Source organism: Siphateles boraxobius, unplaced genomic scaffold (assembly GCF_051911475.1).
Source record: "Siphateles boraxobius isolate OS27281-9 unplaced genomic scaffold, OSU_SipBor_1 53, whole genome shotgun sequence".
NCBI lineage: Eukaryota > Metazoa > Chordata > Actinopteri > Cypriniformes > Leuciscidae > Siphateles > Siphateles boraxobius.
Genome location: NW_027509175.1, coordinates 6,739,932 through 6,763,434, shown reverse-complemented (window position 1 = coordinate 6,763,434; position 23,503 = coordinate 6,739,932). Strand labels below are relative to the sequence as shown.

The 23,503-nt window shown below is 40.6% G+C and overlaps 1 protein-coding gene across 1 annotated transcript in view; it reads right to left on the bottom strand.

The window, feature by feature from the left end:
* The window catches only part of sdk1b (sidekick cell adhesion molecule 1b), a 243,945-nt gene that overhangs the window by 64,506 nt on the left and 155,936 nt on the right, over nt 1-23,503 (bottom strand). Inside the window, exons 8-15 of the mRNA XM_077205196.1 lie at nt 21,506-21,589; nt 19,137-19,334; nt 17,236-17,352; nt 16,980-17,147; nt 15,963-16,065; nt 8,900-9,073; nt 4,767-4,903; nt 2,488-2,635 (exon numbers count right to left, since the gene is read on the bottom strand). Coding sequence (XP_077061311.1) covers nt 2,488-2,635; nt 4,767-4,903; nt 8,900-9,073; nt 15,963-16,065; nt 16,980-17,147; nt 17,236-17,352; nt 19,137-19,334; nt 21,506-21,589 — 1,129 coding nt within the window. The remainder of the gene's footprint in view (nt 1-2,487; nt 2,636-4,766; nt 4,904-8,899; nt 9,074-15,962; nt 16,066-16,979; nt 17,148-17,235; nt 17,353-19,136; nt 19,335-21,505; nt 21,590-23,503) is intronic.

Sequence of the window (23,503 nt, the reverse complement as noted above, 5' to 3'; positions counted from 1 at the left end):
TTAAAAAAATAAATCTTTTGTAACATTATAAATAGGGATGGGAATTGATAAGATTTTATCAATATCAATGCCACTAACGATTCTGCTTATCGATCCGATTCTTTAACGATTCTCTTATCGATTCCTGATAGCACTGTGTGGGAAAAAGTAGTCTTTTTCGGGGGGGAAAACAAGTCGTTTTAATGCTTACACTTGACTAAGCAAACTGTACTTTTTATGTAATTTCTGTAATAAATGGAACCTTATTGTAAAGTGTTACCGATTAGTTATACACCGATTAAACGTCCCGTGAGTTCAGTGTTGGAAAGATCAGTTGTTTTAACCATTCATTAAAACGAATCGGTTCAAATGAGTCATTAGTTCGCGAATTGGACGTGTCATTATCGGACGTGTGCGCGTTGTGTGATTATCCCGCCAGTTGGGATATCCCACAAGATGTGTGTCATCACAGAAAACATTTCATCACTGGATCGTTTTTTTTTCGTTTATTTGAAGTGTGATTATGTCAGCTGAATGTGCGGAAGACTTTTCAGAGAAGATAAGGCAACGTATTTTAGCACAATTCACACCCAGCGGCAATTCAGGAAAAACAAATCTCCGAATGCTCCACATAAAACTTTAGTCTCCCTACCTTACCATCGTGTCGTTTATTTTGATTAATATGTGCGAGGGAGAGAGGAAGACGGCGCTTAGTTTTGAGACGGTGAAGCCTACTTTCGCCTTGCTCCGAAGAGAGAGAGTGCGTGCGCGCGACCGGGGCTCTCTCTCTCTCTCTCTCTCTCTCTCTCTCTCTCTCTCTCTCTCTCTCTCTCTCTGCTCGATCAGTTTAACATGCGCCCTGTCACAAGCGCAGCGGTTCATCTACATTACCAGAGAGAGACAATTTTACTCACTGATCAAATAAGACTTTGCAGGACAAAGATTATCTTTGGACGCGGTGCTATGGTGCTTGATAAAGGACAAAAGGGACAGTTGTGAGTTCACGGTCTGTACATACTATGGCTGACTCAGAGCAGGGGCATCGATAAGAGGACTCGTTAACGTCGAGGGCATACAATATCGATGGATCGTAAAATTTAGAACCGGTTCTCGAGTGGAACCGGTTTTCGATTCCCATCCCTAATTATAAATGTCTTTACTGTCACTTTTGATTAATTTAAAGCCTCCTTGCTGAATAAAAGTATTTCTTTTAGAAACAAAACTTAACTTCTGAACAATAGTATATGCCAAAACAAACTACGTACTGACTTCTAATTAATCAGAATTAAATATTTGATTGTATAAATTGATTAGAAAAATGTAATATGAATTAAAAAATATTTGAATAGAATACACTTTTGATCATTTATGTAGGGTCAAAGTGAGCAAACTACAAATTAATACCTGAAACAAAATGCATTATTTTAGTATTAAGTATCTATTCTATATCCGAACTGTTACAGTAGCATTAAAGACAGTACTGAACATTAGTGAATAAAAAACATTCCACTTCAGGACCAATCAAACCTGAGCAGTTGAGCATTTCACATATAAGCGCAGAGGGAGTCTTTGGCTCAACTGTTACCATTGAATATAAGCTGGCAATGTCAATGGAGACTGGCTTCAAATGAAAGCTAAGAACTAGAAAACAGCATGACAAGCTTTTTCAACATGTCCTTGATGATTGAGCAGGCCCTTCTTCCTGTCGTTAAGCAAAGAGTGCTTGGCATGTGCATTAGTGCTTGAAAAATAGCCATTTTAACTTTTCAGGACTTTTGAAGTTCTCTGAGCAATTTTATTCGATTTGGAATTCAGTCATTGTGATGTGTGCCAATTTATGCAATAAAATTTCACAAAACAAAACAGAGAGCATAAAACGCAGTAGCCTCTGTGTGTGCTGAAGTGTCCTTCCCTCCAGACAAAGTTGTATTTGACATTCTTTCACCGTGTGGAATTGGCTTTGCGAATGTGTGCATTGGCTATTTCTCACACCTTAATAGTATTCCTGGATACGGAAGCGTTTTCTTTTTTCTGTCTATGTGTCATAATGGGTCACAATCAGAGCCAGTGATGAAAGCACTTATGTAATTCAATTACAATCAGCCTTTCTTTTGACAGGGTTCAAATCTTGTTCTCACATTTAATAACGTTCTCTCTGACTGACTGAGGACGTGTGTGCGTGTGTCGGACACACAAAAATGTCAATAGTTGGGGAAAATTACCAGTTCCAAGCTAATTGACTGGCTATGTTAGTTACAATGGTCAGGATTGAAAGGATTTTGGGTTTGCCTGTAAATCAGGTTGCTACAATCAAGGAATCAGAGTTTAGCTCATTAGCATGTCCCTGTTAGCTCCTGCTGTTAAATGCCATCGCCATGCAAGATCCGTTCCCCTTCCTCAATGCCTGATCAAAAACATTGATCTTGTTTTAGCTATAATAGAGCTTTACTTAACCAGTTAGCGATATGCTAAGCATGTAGACTAAGATGTTAGCTTGTGACTGCTTACCTGTTTGTCTCAGCGCTGTATTGCCCACGTCCCACCTGATTGACAGCACAAACTCTGAACTGGTACGTTCTTGCTGGCGTCAGACCAATTACTAGCAAACTGGTTAGTGTAGGGCTAACATCAGCCATGTAGACTTTCCATGGAGAATCTGTCAAGAACAACAAACAGACAAAATTAAGTTTTCCCCCGAACATACAGTGATGTCATTAAGTGGTGATGGCACAACTACAGTATAAAAGCATAATTCATAAGTTTCTGTATGGCCCTAACTACATGTATATAGCTACAAATATTATTGAGTTCATCAGTGATAATCTCTCTCACCTTTAATGTCATTGCCTCTTCCATTACATCGATTTTTGATTCTGACTGATCTAACACCCGTTACTTGTGTCTCCCGCTATCCTGATTAGTATTAGCAGTTCCATCTCCCCAATCTCTTTTGATCAGAAATATCATTAGCTTTACTCATGGATATGGAAAATGAAAAAAAAAAATAGGCTTGACTGTCTTTTTCACATTTTGACTCGTACCGCTACCAACCATGATTTTGAACTTAAGAAAGCTGAATATATATATATATATATATATATATATATATATATATATAGGTTGAGGCGGAGGGCCAATAGCAAAACCCAACCTTTAAATATATCTGCATAAACCCGCACTCACTCACACACACGCCATGTAATGCACTTGTTATTGCCGGATCATTTAAAAACAAATGCTGGAATGCAAAAATCCAAAATCTGACATTTTCCAAAACAGGATCCTGAGGGGTTGTGGTCACCAAGGCTCCAAGGCACCATTTTGCCACCAAGGCTGCATTTATTTGATCAAAAATACAGTAAATTTAAAATAACTATTAACCTCAAAATATTTTTTCTTTCATTTATTATAAATACAAAGAGCCTATGAATTTAATTCAGTATGAATTATAGTAGGATACACACTATATAATTTAATGAAAGCAAATAAGAAAAAAAGATGTATAATACAAATTTGATCAAATTAAACAAATCCTTATTTTACAAAACATTTAATTAAAATTCATGAAAAATAAATTGAAAACAAAAAATGGATCATATTTGTAGGCTGTAGATTTCAAAATTGAAACTAGGCAAAAACTAGAAGCAGTTAAGCTATTAATAATTAAAATATAATAATATAATAGCCAAATATCAGCCGACTATTTCTCCTGGACGATATATCTTTCTGTCACTTCCACAAACTCTACAGAAATCATTTTTAACTGGCTCACTATAATGTAAAACAGCACTTATAAATGTTATGAGATTTATTTACACTTGTCACTTCAAAGACAAAAAAATTAAGTCTCAAAGGGGAGTATTGTTTTTATCTTATGCATTTTACTTGATTTATTATCAGTTGTTTGAATTATCTCTTTCTTTACAGCACTTGGGTAAATTATGAATTTGACAGCGTTGTTGTTTATTCTGGAGGCGTTACAACCCAAAACACCCAATATATGAGAGTGTGTGTTTGTGTGTGCATTTGCAGTACATTAAAAATGATGGGAAGCAGATCAATGAACAATTTAGATGGTGAAACCACTCAAGCAGACCCAAGAGAAAAGAAGACAGAAACTATGAGCAACTGCAGAAATAAATCACAAATTCATCAGGAGTAGTAAATATTAAGCCACAGGGATGCACACACGTGTGTGTGTGTGTGTGTGTGTGTGTGTGTGTGTATGTATATGAGGAGAGAAAGGTCTTGGTGTTTAATGGGCATCCAGCACCCCCACCCCACCCACATTTTTCATTGTTTTTCCTTTGACGATACACAAATCAATCTCTCTCTCTCTGTGTTTCCTGTCACTATCTCTTCCACCAATAACAGAGTCTTGGCATAATACAGTGAAAACAAACCTCGTCCCACTACCCTCCATTACAATCAGCTTCCATTTCTCTTCTCTTCTCACTCACTTTAGCCTGTCTGTCTGTTTTTTAGAGCTCAGGGAGAAAGAGAGTGAGAGGTAAATGACAAAGAACTTCTTCAGTGGAATCCACTGGCTGCAAACCAGCTTAATTGAAAGCTGCAGCTAAGGTGCATTAGGTTTAATAAACCATATGCCAAAACTCATATAAATAGCACACACACACACACACACACACACACACACACACACACACACACACACACACACACACACACACACACACACACACACACACACACACACACACACACACACACACACACACACACACACACACACACACACACACACACACACACACACGCACACTTACTGTTCTCCGAGAGCTCAATGATGTAATGCAGTAGAGGGCTGTTCCCATCAAAGGGCCGAACCCATGACAGAAGAACTGTCCTGCTGTCAGTCTCATTCAGAAACACCTGCAGGTTACGTGGAGAATGGGGAAGTTCTCTAAAAAGACAGAGATAACCAAATAAAAAATCTAAATATCCATATATGCATTTTGCACTGCAGTGAATTAAAACAAAATTCACATACAATTCAAATACAAATCATACAAAACGTTTAACTCAGCCCCAGTGAATTGAACGGGTTAAAGGGTTAGTTCAACCAAAAATGAAAATTCTGTCATTTAAGTCATCATGAAATCAAAATTTAACCTATTTACTTTGTTGAAATGAAATATACTTTATTGTCCCTGACTCCATAGCCAGCATTTCGCCAAAACCTGATACATAAAAAAAAAAAAACCATTACACAAAATATTCATACACATAAAAATAATTAAACTTCTATAATTCATGAGGAGGCAAATTTAAATTAAAATGAAAAATAAGTTGAATTAAAATCAGTTTCAGGAGAGTCGAAGCACGCGCTACGGAGTCCGAGTCGCCAGCAGAGCAGCGCCACAGGGAGAAGGTTAGCGCACATTACAAGTCTTGTGGTGAACAATTAATCTGTGCAATACTGACAAATGTTTGTCATGATGATCTTTAATCAAAATCAAAATTTGCTTCCGCTCTGGAATGGCATTCCTTCTCTGATGATGTCAGTTTGACGGCTTGGGTGGAATATCCTCAACCACTCCACTCCAACCGTCAGTCTGCTATGAGCGAGGGATGGAGAGGAGGAGTGCTAAAGTAAAACCCTGCACTATATTCAATATTCCGTTTCACTTGGAAATACGTTACAACACTGCAGTAAAGTCGGTTGCAATCTCCGGTTGCAAACCCCCCCATAATTTATCACTTTATTTACAACATATTCATCTCCAGTGCGCGTTCATGCAACGTCTGCTTTAATGATGACTTTACTACCTTTCTGGGGCTTGAAAGCGGTACTTGCATATGTCAATGGAGGGACAGAAAGCTCTCAGATTTCATCAAATAGATCTTCATTTGTGTTGCGAAGATCAACAAATGTTTTGACGTGTTTGGAACGACACGGGAGTGATTTTTGTGTGAACTAACTTTTTAACTGGTAACATGTTAAATAATAAACGTTAATATGAACAGTACCATTCAAAAGTTTAGGGTCAGTAAGATTTTAAAGTCTCTTATGCTCATCAAGGCTGCATTTATTTGATCAAAAATACAGTAATTCAAAATCAGATTCAAATTAAGATTCAAATTCAAATCAATGCACAATATTCTTTGTCCAATTTCTCCTGATACATTTTAAGGATTAGTTCTCAAATTCTGATTTAAATTTGCTCTTTTGGTCAAGCAAAACTATTGCATGACTTCAGACTTCTTGAAATAGTTTTTTTTAGTCTGTTTTCGAATTAAGTCAAGTCAGGTTTGAGGTATCATTCATGTCTGTTGCACAAACAGTGAAGAAAGAGTTACACTTATTAGGGTTATGAGTTCACATCACTCACCCTCACTATGGGCAATAGTAGAGATGCTTGACTTAAATAGCATAAACAGCCTTTAGGCTTATATATTCAGATACATCAATAAGTCACTTTGTAGATTTGTGTCTTTGTTGCAGTTTTTAATTTCCAGTGCTCCTGAGGTTCAGTGGAGGACAAATGGTGAGTAGATAGAAGCATTATCACTCAAAAAACCTTCTGCAAGCAAAAAGTGTTCATCGTGGCTGCAAGGGGTTTGTGGGATATCAAAAAGATCCTAGGCAACTTACAAAAAGATTCTTTGACAAAAAGTATGTTTTTTTTCCGAGTTACTAAATATAATTTTTTATTTCAATTTCAAAAATAACAAAAACTGTTGGCTTACAAAATCACAACATTCATTCATGAATACTATAATATTAACGGAATAGTTATACAAAATTCTAATTTCAGTTTCTCCCCCTTTTAATTTTCTATATTGCGTTGGACACAAAAGATATTTGGGATAATGTCACGGCCGCTGATTTTAGGGATCGTGACATAAAACTTTGAATATGTGCAAAACAGATTACTTTTATTGTGCTTTTATGGGGCTTTTGGAATTTTTTGTACTGTAAAAGAGCAGCATGGACAGTCAACTCAACACCTTTTGTTTTTCCACACAATAAAGTCATGAAGATTTTGAACAACATGAGGGTGAGTAAATGATGACAGAAGTTTCATTTTTGTGTGAACTAACTCTTTAACACTACTTTCCACTATGATGCAAGATCAAAAGTTATACTGTTCCTTCAACAACATTACATTTATGAAAACTACATTACAATATCACATAATACAATTATGTGCTTTGCAGATGCTTGTAATATGTGTGTGACAGGTTTTTTTTTTCCCATCTGTCACAGCTGCCTAAATATGCAATAACATCTAATATTGTTTAAAGCGAGGTACTGCTCAGCCATCGTCTAACATTTGGTAATAAGAGGACCTGTCCACTGCATGAGATTAACTTGAACGCCTGTGAAATCACATTAGCATGTGAAGCATTGCCTCTCCTTCAACCGTCTGATGAGTTTTCTTTCAACAGAGTTTGCAGGCTGTATTATTAAAGGTAGGAATATATTGTGGTGCTCTGTTATCTTAATGTGACTGTCAAAGGTATTATTGTTATTATTCAAATCGCATGTGTTTTCAATTTGTATCTCATAATTTAAATGTCAGCTGTTAGGAGTCTTTTTCTAAAGTCTGCCGAAACCCAGTTTCTCTCACAGACTAGCGTGTCTTAAATTAAATATTGCTTTATTATGAGTTCCGTTAAGTAGTACTAAAAGAATTGCATTACATTGCAGCACTTAAAGCGCATCTGCAAATCATAGTTTATTACAGTTATGTTTTGTATGATTGATGATTTGTAATATTTCTCGTTTTTTCTCCAAGTTGAGCTCCGATTCGATTACGCAAGCTGCACTCACAATTTTGACGCATATAAATAATTTCTTATAAGCACAAAAATTTAAGCTTGTAGGTGGATTTACCCGAAAAGTAGCAATACAGCAGCATTTGGCTCAACCAATGGCATGAGTTTTTGGGAAACCTGATCCTCCAGAAATCATTCTAATATGCTGATTGAGTGGATCATATATATATATATATATATATATATATATATATATATAAAGTCAATGTTGAAAACAGTTGTGCTACTGTACTTAATATTTTTGTGGAAACTGTGAACACATTTTTTGCAGGATTATTTAATGCATAAAAAGAACAGCATTTATTTAAAAACATACATTTTTGTAACAATTTAAGTCTTTACTGACACTTTTTATCAATTTAATGCATCCATGCTGAATACAAGTATTAAAGCCTGTTCTATTCACTATTCTTCCTTATAGTGACGTATATCCCAGTGAAACAATTTCTCAATCAAGAAAAAATAGATGATTTTGTCCATCTGGAATTGATTGGATTGTTTGCTATTGCTGTGATCTCATGTCCTTACTGACCCCAAGCCTTTGAACGGTACTGTATATACAATCATGTTACTTGATTAAGAAAGACTTAGAAGTCTTATGCATCCACCCATATGACAATCTGTGGGAGCACAACATTCAGCCATCTAGAAGCAGTAATTAATATCTGAGCGTGTGTATGTGTGTGTGTTTAATTAGTTCCTGATGCCACAGAAGTTTAGCAACATTGGCTAAAGTTTAGCAACACTGGCTTTTCTTGATTGGCTAGTCATCAAAGGAGATGATCTTGGCCTTGGGCATCAGGCCTATCTTATTCTACTCTCCCTTTATCTCCCTCCCGCGTCCTGCGTCCCGACACACACACACACACACGCACACACACAATAGCAGCTGCTCCCTCCTCTGTCCTATCATTATAGCCCATTTTTGGATGGTTCTCTTGGCTTCAGAACTGCAGCTAGGATCCAAGTATCTTCCTCCTACAGTAGCACTCCAATACGTACTAGATACTCGTACAAGAGTGCACATGTACTGTACAAGTGTAGTCCCTTCAAAGCGTTTCGTATCAAAACATGGATGTTGGCAAGGATCTGTGTGTTTGTGTCTATTTTTGCTCACATGACTTCCAGTCGGGTGGTTTTGGAGTCATTTCCAGCTGGTGAGATGACCCTGCAGGTGTAATCTCCGATGTCTCCGGACCACGTCTGGCTGATGTGGAGTGAACCTTCCTTCATTGACACTCGCCCACCAGTCGACACGCTCAGCGGCTTGGTTCCTTTATTCCATGCATATCTGAGGAAAATAAGACTCTTTTATGATGACTCATAATCCACCAAAAATATCACACTCCAAAGACCTGCAGAAATAGAACAACATCAAATTCCATATCAGCTTCTCCTCCCTATGTGCTTGATAATGACCTAAACAAAGTGGATAAAGGCTATATAATATGGTAAACAACCCCCCCCCCCCAAAAAACAACAACAACAACAACAACAAAACAAAAACAAAAACAGGGTAAAATGTATTTATACCTAATAAAGAAATAAACAGAAAAAAATGAAATATTTTTACAATTTACAAGTTTTCCATTTTAACATATTTGAATACGTAATCTATTCCTTTGATGGTAAAGCTGAATTTTCAGCATCAGTCTTCAGTTTCACATGATCCCCAGAAATCATTCTAATATGCTTATTTGGTGGTCAAGAAACATTTCTTAATATTATCAATGTTAAAATCAATTGTGCTGCTAAATATTTTTGTGGAAACTGTCATAAAAAAAATTTCCAGGATACTTTAATGAATAGAAAATTCAAAAGAACAGCATTTATTGAAAAAAAAAAATCTTTTGTAACAATGTAAAAGTCTTTACTTTCACTTTTGATCAATTTAATGCATCCCTGCTCAATAATGTCTAAATTTCTTTCAAAATAAATAAATAAATAAATCTTTCTTACCAAGACTTTTGAAAGGTAGTATGCCGTACTCTGTATGCTTAAAGCAAGATCAATTTACGTGAAATATTAAAACTAAAAAATTACAACTATAATATTTTGTGAATATTAGTTCCCCTTCAGGGACTACCGCTGCGTGTAATCGCAGTGGGAACGCCCCCCAGCGTAGCGCGTCTGAAGCATGAATGAAATCAGTCAATGGAGTGTCACAGCGGGTGACGTCACCGACCAGGAAGCTATAAATATCCCCTGAATACACAAGCCACCAGCTTACTGTTACTTCAGCAGCGCTCTGTGTGTGTCTGATATCTTTTGAGCGAGCAGTATAGAAAGTGTGTTCCCCCCTGTACACGTTACATCACGGGTAGGGATTCTCACGAGTTATGTGTAGCTTGTTTGGGAGTTCAGCATGCCCAGTCGGCTCTCGAGGGAGTCGATTGTGAGCATTGCGAGCATTTTCCTTTGAGAACTCTGCGCTCGCGGCGATCGCTCTTTGAGGAGAGTGGTTTGTTGCGAGCTCCCCAGGGCTCGGGTCCCGCTTCTGTTGAGGCAGAGCGGCGGCGCTTGACTTGGGGTTCGCAGATGGATCTCACCGGCGACGCTGAGACGGGCCCCGCCCTATCTCAGCTTTCTCCGGCGGGATCCAGTGCCTCTCACCCGGCTCTGGAAGCACGCGCTGCGGCGGTTACTTCTGCCCGGGTGGAGGCACGCGATGATGTGGAACTTAGATTATCCAGTTCTGAGGATCTGGATGTCGAAAGTTTGGCATCAGAGGAAACTAGCTCACTTCATTATACTGCTGAAGAAGGTTTAATGGATGTGTTATCTCGGGCTGTTGAAAAACGTATTGAATGGCCAACTGATAAACAAGAATCTAGAAATAAAAGCAAACTAGATGATAGATTTCTCTCTGCACGTCCTCAGCCTTCTCGCCGGTGCTTACCATTCTTCCCAGACCTTCATGCTGAGGTTTCAAAGACCTGGGTTAGACCGGTTTCGAGCAGAATATATACCAATCAATCCAATGCTTATGGTAATATTTTTGGTGCAAAGTCTGCTGGATATGTGACGATGCCGAAGGCGGAGGAGACGCTCGCGAGCTATCTCTCTCCTGCCTCGGCATCTTCGCTTAAAGCACCGGCTCTTCCTTCTAGACCACTGAAAAATACTTCTGTGCTGGTGGGGAAGGCTTACTCGGCGGCTGGGCAGGCGGCTGCATGTTTGCATACAATGGCCATTATGCAGGCTTATCAGGCTGACCTGCTCAAAGATGTGTGTGAGGGGGGAGAAATTTCGGCAGATATGATCAATGAGCTCAGGCAGACTGCTGATCTCACTCTCCGGGCCACCAGGGAAACAGCTAAATCTGTTGGCCGGTCTATGGCAGCCATGGTGGCCACAGAAAGGCATTTATGGTTGAGTCAAACCTCTATGAAAGAAAAAGATAAATCTCTCTTATTAAATGCTCCTGTTTCGCCTGCGGGCCTCTTCGGTGACGCTCTTCACTCTGTCACTGAGAGGTTCCAGGAAGAGAAAAAACAGGCGGCTGCTTTTCATAAGTTTATCCCTCTCAAAGTGCGCGTCACTGGGGCTGCTGAGCGAGGGCAGTCCCAGCCGTCGAGTTCGTCTTCTAAAAGAGCACAGCAGAAGCGGAGTGTCGCGTCTCGTGCCCCCCCGCAGACAAACTGGAGGGACGAGTCGGGGCGCTCTCCGGCGCGGCCTTCTCGGGGCAGGACTGATCTGAGGTCAGTCATTGTCGCCAGGAAGGCCGCGTCGAAAAAGTCCTGACGGGCTGAACGTCAGGACTCTGAGGGTGGTCCCCATCGGGAAAGACTTGAGTTCGCCGCTCAAAAACACGGCGCCCTGTCTTTCTCGATACCCTCAGAGGTCTGTTCTACTAACCCTGCCTATACAGGGCGTAGAGAGACTCGGCGAGCGATTTCCCGAGGGACGCTCGCCCCCTCCGAGGAGGAGGGTTGTGGAGTGCTCAGACCAGCTGTTTCCTGCCAGTATGTTACAGGGCGCTGTGTCTGTCACTCGGGATGTTCATCCAGAGGCCAGCCTCGAGAGGCTGGTTCCCTTAGTAGAGTTCCTGGCGGAATGGGAAATGCTTCCCAATGTTTCTCAGTGGGTCCTGAATATTATAAAGAACGGGTACGCTATTCAGTTCAGAACGCGTCCACCTCGGTTCAGAGGGGTTTCTGCCCACGGTGGTGGGCCCCGAGCAGGCTCTGGTATTAGAACAGGAGGTAGAAACTCTGCTGCACAAAGGGGCTATAGAACGGGTTCCTCCGCCCAGCAGGGAGTTAGGATACTACAGCCGGTACTTCATCGTTCCGAAAAAAGATGGAGGGCTGCGTCCCATTCTAGATCTGCGTCTCTTAAATCGCACTGTAGGGAAGCTCAAATTCAAGATGCTCACTCTCAAACAGATCGTGTCACAAATCAGATCCGAGGACTGGTTTGTCACGATAGACCTAAAGGACGCCTACTTCCATGTATCCATCCTCCCTCAACACAGGAAGTTCCTGAGGTTCGCTTTCGGGGGCGAAGCGTACCAATATCGGGTTCTTCCGTTTGGCCTAGCACTGTCACCCCGCACGTTCACGAAGTGTATGGATGCAGCTATAGCCCCGCTGAGGCTGCAGGGCATTCGTATTCTGAACTATATAGACGATTGGTTAATTCTAGCTCAATCAGAACAGCAGGCGGTTCGGCACCGAGATGTCGTTCTTGCTCACATCAAGAGGTTGGGGTTGAGGCTCAACGCCAAGAAGAGTGTTCTTTCTCCATTACAGAGAACCACTTTTCTCGGTGTATTGTGGGATTCGACGACGATGCAGGCACAGTTGTCACCTGCTCGTGTTGCTTCGATTCTCGCCGCAGTAGATCAGGTCAAGCTAGGCCAGTCGTCCACTGTAAAACAGTTCCAGAGACTGTTAGGTCTCATGGCAGCTGCGTCCAACGTGATACCTTTTGGCCTCCTGCACATGAGACCGTTACAGTGGTGGCTCAGAACCAGGGGATTCTCCCCGAGGGGAAATCCGTTTCGCATGATCATGAGTTCGCGACGATGTCTTCGCGCCCTGGTTATGTGGAAAGATCCTCGGTTTCTTTCCCAAGGCCCGGTGTTGGGAGCTCCTTGTCGTCGCGTTATGCTAACGACAGATGCCTCTCTCACGGGGTGGGGGGCGATCATGAGTGGTCGCCCAGCTCGGGGTCTGTGGGGGGACCATCACCGTCTATGGCACATAAATTGTCTAGAGATGTTGGCAGTGTTTCAGGCTCTGAAACACTTCCTCCCAGACCTAAGGGGCCACCATGTTCTTGTTCGAACAGACAACACATCGGTGGTCTCTTATATCAACCATCAGGGGGGTCTGCGTTCTCGCCCACTTTACAAACTGGCACGTCAGATTCTCCTATGGTCCCAGGGGAGAATTCTTTCTTTGAGAGCTATTTATCTCCCAGGGTACTTAAATCAGGGGGCAGACATCCTGTCGAGGCAGGGGCCGAGGCCCGGGGAATGGAGTCTTCACCCCGAGGTGGTGGAGCTCCTATGGGAACATTTCGGTCGTGCCGAGGTAGATCTATTTGCTTCCAGAGAGACATCACATTGTCCACTGTGGTTCTCTCTCAGCCTGCCATTCCCACTGGGGTTGGACGCGATGGTACATCCGTGGCCGAGGTCACGTCTGTACGCTTTTCCCCCGATCGCTCTGCTCCCGGGAGTTCTGGAGAGGGTTCGCCGGGACGGGCTCAGTCTTCTGCTAATAGCCCCGTTCTGGCCGGCCCGAGTATGGTTTGCGGACCTAGTGTCTCTCCTCGACGGCTCTCCCCTAGAGATACCGATCAGGAGAGATCTACTCTCTCAGGCGAGTGGGTCGATCTTTCACCCCCGCCCAGAACTATGGAGGCTGTGGGCTTGGCCTCTGAGGGGGCCCAGCTCATAGATTCTGGTCTCTCGACTGAGGTCGTTGAGACCATCCTCCAATCCAGAGCTCCCGCCACAAGGAAGTTATATGCCGCGAGGTGGAAACTTTTCACCTCTTGGTGTGGAGAGCGCCAGCAGGACCCAGTTAACTGCCCGGTTGGTACAGTGCTGGATTTCCTGCAGGACCGGCTCTCCACAGGGTTATCTCACTCCACACTGAAGGTGTATGTGGCGGCCTTAGCTGCTTACCACGACCCTTCGAGTGGAGGTTCTCTCGGGAGACACCCACTTGTATCTCGCTTCCTTCGTGGCACCTTGAAGCTGAGGCCTGCAGTCCGCACAAGGGTACCAGCTTGGGATCTTGCCATCGTCTTGGAAGGTCTCTCCCTAGCTCCTTTCGAGCCCATCGAGGAAGTTTTGGAAAAGTTCCTTACACTAAAGACTATCCTTCTTCTTGCTATCTCGTCTCTAAAAAGAATTGGAGATATTCAAGCACTTTCGGTGGCTCCCTCGTGCCTGGAATTTGCTCCTGGTATGGTAAAAGCTTTTCTCTGTCCGAGACCAGGGTATGTTCCTAAGGTACCAACCACTTCGGTTAGACCTATAGTTCTGCAGGCTTTCTGTCCTCCGCCTTTTTTGACGTCAGACCAGGAGAAACTTAATTTGCTGTGTCCTGTTAGGGCTTTAGATGCGTATGTCCACAGAGCTGCCCTGTGGAGGAAATCAGAACAATTGTTTGTCTGTTTTGGGTCACCTAAGAAGGGGTGTCCAGCATCTAAGCAAAGGATGAGCAAGTGGGTGGTCGAGGCCATCTCGCTTGCTTACGGTTCGGCCCATCAGCCTTCACCTTTGGCTGTAAGGGCTCATTCCACCCGGAGTATGGCTGCTTCTACAGCTCTTCTTTCAGGAGCTTCTCTTCAGGACGTTTGTGATGCGGCAGGCTGGTCCTCACCGCACACTTTCGTCAGATTTTATTCCCTTGACCTTAGCTCCACTCCCGGGGCTCAGGTTCTCTCGTCGGCTTGTGTCTCCTTATGACACACGACGGGGATTTGGTCGTATGGGGATGTGGGTATTGCGTTCCCACTGCGATTACACGCAGCGGTAGTCCCTGAAGGGGAACGTCCCGGGTTACGTATGTAACCCTAGTTCCCCGAAGGGACGGGCGCTGCGTGTCCTGCCATACTCTCGGCATCCCCTTGGATCGCTTGCTTCAGTAACATTAGAAGCTGGTGGCTTGTGTATTCAGGGGATATTTATAGCTTCCTGGTCGGTGACGTCACCCGCTGTGACGCTCCATTGACTGATTTCATTCATGCTTCAGACGCGCTACGCTGGGGGGCGTTCCCACTGCGATTACACGCAGCGTCCGTCCCTTCGGGGAACTAGGGTTACATACGTAACCCGGGACGATTTTGTGTTGCCAGGGCAGCAGGTTTGTAGGGTGTTCTGAATTGTTGCTAGGTTGCTGCTTACTAGCCCAAGTCTCTGTTGATATGTTTCCATCCAAGTTGCAAATTTAAGTTATGCAAAAAAAAAAGAAGCTGATTGCAAACCATAAATATTGCAAAAACAAATCGTTTTCCTAAAAACTAAATTGGCACTCAGTAGAAATAAGAGACAGTTATGAGAGCCAATCATCTGACTTATTTTTGATGTGCCTCTACTGTAGAAATTTATTTAGCATTTCCATCATAGTTTATCCACCTCAAGTACACCTTCAGATAGCTTAGAAAAGTACTCAAGTGGCATGATTTAAGGTTTCATTTATGCCTGTACCACCAGTGGAGCAGGATGAGTTATGTTAGAGGTCTTGAACGTGATTTCCTAAAGTAAAACATATGCCTGGATCAAGGTCTTGTTTGATTTTGGAACAACAATCCAATCAACCAATCAGATTTTAGGGACAGATTTACAGTTTATGTCAAGTTTAGGCTTACAGCCAGGGTTAGGTGCTTCTACTGTACATCAGTGTTATTCACCTATTACTGTATTTCCCTCTGCATTTAGGGATAAGTTATGTGGTAGGGTTAGGTTTAGGGGTAGGGACAGGATTAGTACAACATTTTCAGACAGGAATGTTGTTCCAGGATCAGCAAAATGTGTCTTACTTGGCAGTGTACCCAGTGACACAATCACAGTGACCTAATGATGAACAGCAAGAGTAATGCTTGACTTCGCTAATTAGCCAAAGCCAACCTAACGGAGCAGGAGAACATTTTTATACGTTTTTGAAATGAAAATGTCATAAACATGTTCCTCAACATGCATCTCAGGCTCAAGCTCTGACCTGACGGTGACTCTGGGGTCGTGGGTTGCCGCGCAGTTCAGCACAGCGGTAGTTCCCTTAATGACACGCTGATCCTCAGGGGGTGTTGAAATAAAGGTTCGACCTGATTAATAAAATGCAGTTTAGGACAAAAATCATGCCACAGTTTAATCATTACCAACATCATTATTCACAGTTCTTTTAACCCTATTAAGTAATTCCCACTGACAGCTTCATTAGCAAAACAGAATGAAATTTACAAAGCATGAACGTTTGAATATTCACACTGCGTCTCAATGACCATATAGTACGGCTAAGCAAATGAACAAATTCTACCACTCACATAACCCATTGGGTCCAATTGACTTGATTAAAGCTAATGCATGTAAAGTTTTCAACATTAAAACGCTATCTTCCAGTTTAATGCTCACTGACAACTAAAAGTCAGCCATTTGTATGTTGCAAATACCGTCGCTGTGCTGCCCGACAGGTAAACTTCCAGCTCATGATGCCAATGGTGTGACTATCTTTTTTGACTGAACAATTTAGACAAGGATAGTTTTTCTGACATTCCATTTGGCACCGCCAACGGTGCATAAATTACACGCAGTAGTTTTAATCAGAGAGACTTCTTGCTTTCCTTTTAAGTGGCCAATCCACAAACAGCATTATTTAGACTGGATGTCAAAAATGCTCTGAGACACATCCACGCACCCACACTCAAGCGTAAACCTACATCAGCATCATTAAGCATGCACAGCCAGATAAACCGAGGCCTTGGGATTTAAGGATGACACTATTCCGGTGTGAAATTACTGTAAAAGACTTAACATTTCACAAATAGTGTGCTCTGCCATGCCTTTACAATCAGCCAAGCTAATGAATGCCGCTATTAAGCCAAACAATGATTGCTGATAAAGGCATGTTTGGAAATTGTCTGCAATCCTGTCGGTGCTGAATTTCAAATATGCTAAATTTGTTTGTACTTGTTCAAGTCATTAAAAACAGCATAATATTCAAAAAATTACAGTTTCGTACTCAAGACTGTCAGGGCCACGGTGACGTTGACCAGGCCCTCAGAGTTAGACGCCGAACACGTGTAGTTCCCTGCGTCGCTCGGCATTATGGGTAGTATCTGTAAGCCTCCAGACTCCAGCAGAGTGAAACGAGGTATCTGCACCGATCCGCTCGCTAACACCTGAGAACCTGCGAGAATCACAGGGGTTAGTCACGAAACTGCTGACATGCTAATCGTGTAAATGATGTGCAAACAGGTGTGAATGTATTTGCGTACCTTTCTTCCAAACAATGGCAGGTTTAGGGGCGCCAGATATCTCACAGGTGAAGACAGCTGATGCTCCGTCAGTCACAGTGATGTCAGAAGGGGGCGTGGTGAAAGATGGTGACACGCCTACCGTGAAAACAAGTGAGTCAGAAAACTGAAAATCTAAGTAAATATAGAGTGACCCCAATAAGTATATTGGGCACTTAAAAATAATTTAGGCAAATTTGCATATTCATAGAACCGCATACAGTATACTAAATGAGGCAAGGGTGTGGAGTTACATTCAAGCTATTTTAAGGCATGAAGAATTTTTTTTTTGTTTAAGTATGTAATTTTGATGATCAAACATGAGTTTTAAGACTACAGGGGGACATTAAGTTAATCAAAATTGTCCTTCAGCATGACAAATTACATTTTTTTTATTAATATAAGCTGTAATGTGTGAAAAAAAGCAAAACACAATTTAATATAGTCTTAGATGTCACTTACTCTAACATACAGTATCTTGAGATGCCAGGAAATACTTGGTTAACACTTAAAAACATTATTTGTGTGACAATGTTTAAAATCTCTTACATCAGGAGTAACTGAATTTTAAGAAACCCAAAGTTAGTTACATTACCATTCAAAAGTTTGTTTGTTTTTAAAGAAAATTACAACTTTTATTCACCTAGGATGCAAGATATATTTAAAATAAATGTTGCTCTTTAATACTTTCTATTAATAAAACAATTCTGAAAAAAAAAAAGATTATCTGATGTGGTAGTTAATAGGATCATGACGATGAAGAACAATTTCTAAAAGAAGCTAATTAGAATGATTTTTAAAGAAAAGTAAGCTTAGTCATCACAGGAATCAATTTACTTAAAAAAATATATTAGGATATAACTTATTTCAGATTGTAATAATATTCACAATATTAATGTTTTACTGTATTGTTATCAATAACAACATTTGTAAAATCTTACTGACCTCAAACTTTTGAATGGTAGTGTAGCTCAAGCATTATTTGTTTGCAGATGGTTGGTTTCATATTTTGATACTATCTAATGAAGTGAAACTTAAGTGTTTAAGTATCTGGGGTCACTACTTATACATACATGCTGCTCTAAATATCACACCACTATTATAACATCCATTATTATTCACTTGTTCATTATTCACTTGATGAATGTACCTAACTTTAAAAGTCTTAAACTTCAATAAAAAATGGTGTGAACTGAAATGAAGCTTGAGAGCAAAAGAGAGATGAGGATGACTAAGCGAGAGAGAGCTGGAGGTGTTGATTAAGTGCTGTGTGTGTATGTGTGTGTGTGTGTGTGTGTGTGTGTGTGTGTGTGTGTGTGTGTGTGTGTGTGTGTGTGTGTGTGTGTGTGTGTGTGTGTGTGTGTGTGTGTGTGTGTGTGCGTGCGTGCGTGCGTGTGTGTGTGTGTGTGTGTGTGTGTGTGTGTTAAAGGTTGATCTCTCAGTAGACACTGATTAATTACACAGATCAATGAGAGGTCTCTGAACTCCCTGATCAATTCACAACCGAGAGGAAAAGAGAGCGAGATCACTGACTTTTAAAACATCCATGGCTTTATTTATGCTTCATCTTCCCATTTGCTTGAAGCAATGATTCACCCAAAAATGAAAATCCTGTCATCAAATACTCACCCTAATGTCATTCCAAACTCATATGACTTTTCTTTTTCTTATGAAAAAAATGATAATAATACAAATTAAAAAAAGATTTTGAAGAATTTCTTGTGTCCATACAATGAAATCTTATTTGGGCTCTCAAGCACAAAAATAAATTTAAAATATCTACCAAATGACAATCAGTCATATGAGTTTGGAACAACATACGGGTGAGTAAATGATGGTAGATGCATTTTTGGGTGAAATATTTCTATAACTATTCATCTTACTTGTGACGACCAAGTTGGTATGTGCCTGGATTTCTCCGGCCATGTTTTGAGCGAAGCACTGGAATATTCCGGCATCGTCCGGCTGAATTCTCCGAACTTGTAGAACCATCGAAGAAGACGTAAGCTTGTATCGAGGGTTGTTCAGTGTGGAGAGGGGGACGGCATTTTTGAACCACTCCAGCTTTGGTGTGGGAATTCCTGAAAAATACATAAAGCGTCACAAGGTATTTCAGCAGATATCATAATATAAATGACAACACAGTACTGGTCAAAGGTTTTGAATAAATATGATTTTTTTTTTAAGTCTATAATGCCATGGGTAAATTATTATTTGATCAAATATACAGTAAAACAGCAATATTGTAAAATATGATTACAATTTAAAACAACTGTTTTCTATTTTTTTAAAGTATTTTATTCCTGTGATAGAATGATTACTGAAAGATCATGTGACACTGAAGACTGGAGTAATGATGATGAAAATTGAGCTTTGTCATCAATGGAATAAATTACATTTTAAAATATATTAACAAAGAAAACAGTTTTTTTTATTGTAATATTATTTCACAATATTACTGTTTTTATTGTATTTTTGATCAAATGCAACCTTGGTGAGGATAAGAGACTTCTTTCAAAAACAGTTGAAAACAAATCTTAAGTATTCCAACCTTATATACACCAAATTTGTAAGGGCTAGATTTACACAAATGCCATTTGACATTTGTTAGATGAGAAAATTATTCCAAACACACACACACACACACACACACACACACACACACACACACACACACACACACACACACACACACACACACACACACACACACACACACACACACACACACACACACACACACACACACACACACACACACACACACACAGTTTGATTTATCACAAAGTTAACATTTTCATCAATAGACCGTCATCAGGGCACCCTTTGGTTTAATTAATGAAAATTTAATCTAATAAATTGGCTTTGATTGATTAAACTTCCAATAAAATTTTGACATGCTTCACCGACAGAAAAGGGAGAAGATTTGGAGAGGAGGATAAGTGAGGGAGATCAAGAGAGAGGGAGCGAGAAATCAAGAAGTGAGCGCGAAAATGAATAAAACGGCAATTATATGCATTAGCAATAATTGTAAATTAAGTTCATCTGAAGGAATTCATGATATGCTCATCATGATATGCAAATTAAAGAATATATCATGTATAAATCCTGCAGCTCAACACTTTAAAAGGTCAAATAGCTTGAATCCGCTCCTATGGAGGAGTCTCGGCGTCGATAGTCGTGTCACACCCACGGGATGCAAGACAAGGATGTTAAAATAAGACTGTCAAAAACAAGCTCGCTGTAATTAAATTTCTGACAGTTTATGACATAGTGCGCACAAACTCAGCTTCACACCCTTACAGAAGTGCAAAAAGAACGAGCTGAGATTCTCAGAAAGTGTAAATTGCAGAGGTACAATCTTTGCCACCAAAAAAAGATGAAAAGTCTCAGTCGTTTTAAAAAGTTTCATGAAGGAGAAACTGTCCAGATTTCCGTTAAATAAAGGAAAAAATATTACGTGAAAAAAGTTGAGAAGAAAGAACCGTTTGAGGTCTCTCTTTATGAATTTTCCTTGTTAGAAGTCATAAAAAGTTTAACTTTTAGACACTTGGCACTTTGTTGCTGAAATGTAGGTCAGATTTACACAGCTTGTTAAAAGGATTTTCTAGTTGGATTCTACTCCTCCCATTGCCCTGTGAGCCAATGATACCTAATGTCTTTTAACTAGATCCTAACGTAGTATGAACACTGACGCCAATTAACAGCTAATACCATTAGCGTCTCGCTCGCCTTTTCTAATGTACTTGGCCACTTATTATCATTTAGTCGATTAAATAAAGATGAATTCGAATAAGGACACATTGCGGAAACGAGCAGGGGTCGATGCGGCACGCTTGGCGAAAAGGTCAAATTTGTGAGACGACAAATGATTATGATAAAAGCACGTCTCTAGTTGACTCAGCACATAAACTGAATGACGTTCTTCCAGCAAATTGTCGGCTGAAAGCACACCGGCCACAATAAACTGAATGTGCTATAACTTTGTGCAGAAATGGAAACATTATGCTTTTAAAAAGACATTTGAGATTGACAGGTACAGCGCTGGAAGTTAAGTGGCTTTTTTATTCAAGAGCTGGCAGTCTTTACACTCCTGACAATATAAAGATTATGGTTTCCTGCAGGGGATTAGTTATACAACAGTATTTAGGACATGTATTATATGACTGTAAAGTGGTCAAACTCAGAGGTGCTGCAGCAATTTGATAGGTGCAACACATGGCTGTCTGTTTCTAGAAGGGGCGGGGCTTACCTTTGGCCTGACACTGAAGCTCCACAGTTTTCTCAACTTCCGTTAATACCGACCTCTTTGGTTTTGACGTGAAGTACGGGGACTCTGTGAAGGACAAGGACACAAACACACACACACACACACACACACACACACACACACACACACACACACACACACACACACACACACACACACACACACACACACACACACACACACACACACACACACACACACACACACACACACACACACACACACACACACTGGTTGGTGTCTGGTTCACTACTTTATGGGGACTCTTCATAGGCGTAATGATTTTTATACTGTACAAACTGTACTTTCTATTCCCTAACCCAAACCCTACTCCTAAACCTACCCATCACAGAAAACTTTCTGCATTTTTACATTTTCAAAAAAATTTATATGTTTATTAACCCATTTCCCTTGGTCCCCATAATGTAGGTGATCTCAGGTTTTACTATCCTTGTAAATATATATCCTTGACCATATATAAAGCTGTACACACATACACACACACAAATGTGTAAGTACAAACAACATTTTAACATTTTCTGAGGAAATGAGGTGAAGGTGTACTGGGTGGTTTCTAGTGTTCTAAGTGGTTGCTAAAGCATAGTTTTTATGGATGATTAGATATGGGTGTTTGTGGAAGACATCATGTGTGGCGTACCTCATAACTGAGGCCTTGGATTTATATTTTTACCGTTTAATACCAATCTGTGTTCTGGAGTTTGCTGGCATAACAGTGGATATTCAGGAAGTGTATTTTTTGGTCATGATAAATGAGGGAAAGTATGGATGTATACTTTCAATAAACTACATGTAAAAGGCAAGATATGTGCTCAGATTTTTTTCCAGCGGTCTTTGGTGCCACACTTAGCCCATTATAATAGTAAAACGTTTTTTTATATATAAGTATACATAACAAAAAGAAAACCCTTTCATCCTCTAGCCTTTTTCCCCCCTTTATTTATCTAAGAAAGAGCAAGACTCATGGTACTTTTTTACACACCTGGCATTTGTTTTTGTTTTTCTCTCTCTCTTTCTATCTCACTCCAAATGAAAGGAGACAAAAGGACCTGTTAACCGTAATGCTGATAACAGCTTTTCACTTACCGAAGAATATCAAACAACCAACAACAACAACGGCAAAAAAACGAACGGCATAACAATGTCACAATTTTTCCAATTCATTCCCATCCATTCTTCTCTCTTTCCTCTTCTCCTTTCCGTTCTTAGTGAACAAATGAGCACTTATTCAGTTTCATTGTACGTTTATGCAGATCAGGATATACATATTCAGACTGGCGCCTGGATCGGATTCAACTGCAGAAACAATAAATACCTCCTCCGTCTCAACCTCTTTTCCACTGCTGGCTGCACTGACATGTTCACTTTATCTTTCTATAAAAGTCTCTCTGAGCCTCCAACAGCCCCAATTTATTCATCACTCCATTGGCTGCCTCATGCATATGCATGCGCCCCCCCCCCCTTCGCCCAATCATGTAAGGCGCACACCTGTCAGATAAGCTCATTGAAAGAATATTCGTTGCTGTTTCTAATAAGAGTGCAAGTGGAGGTATAAATATTCATAGCTCATCTTTTGGTGAAAAAGATCTTGAGGCAGAGAGTAATATTTGTGTTTTTGGATCAAAGAGCAGGGATGTTAAAGAGGCTGAGGATGTTTAAAGACCACTGACCTTCTGAAAACATTGGAAACTGAGAGTCGTGATGCTCGGACACAATGCCAATGACGTGACAAGGAATACTGAGAGCCAACATGCTATTGTGTGAATAAATGTGCATAGAGACCATTAGAACTTTTTATTTATTTGTCCTCCCACTTACTGAGATATACAAAGAAAAATATTTTATTGCAAGACTTTATTTCAAGGTGATGTACAGTAGTTACACTTTACTACGTGCACTTAGTATAGTAGTAAGTAACTCTATAGTAAGTACATGCAGTTCATTAATATTACTCAGTACTTA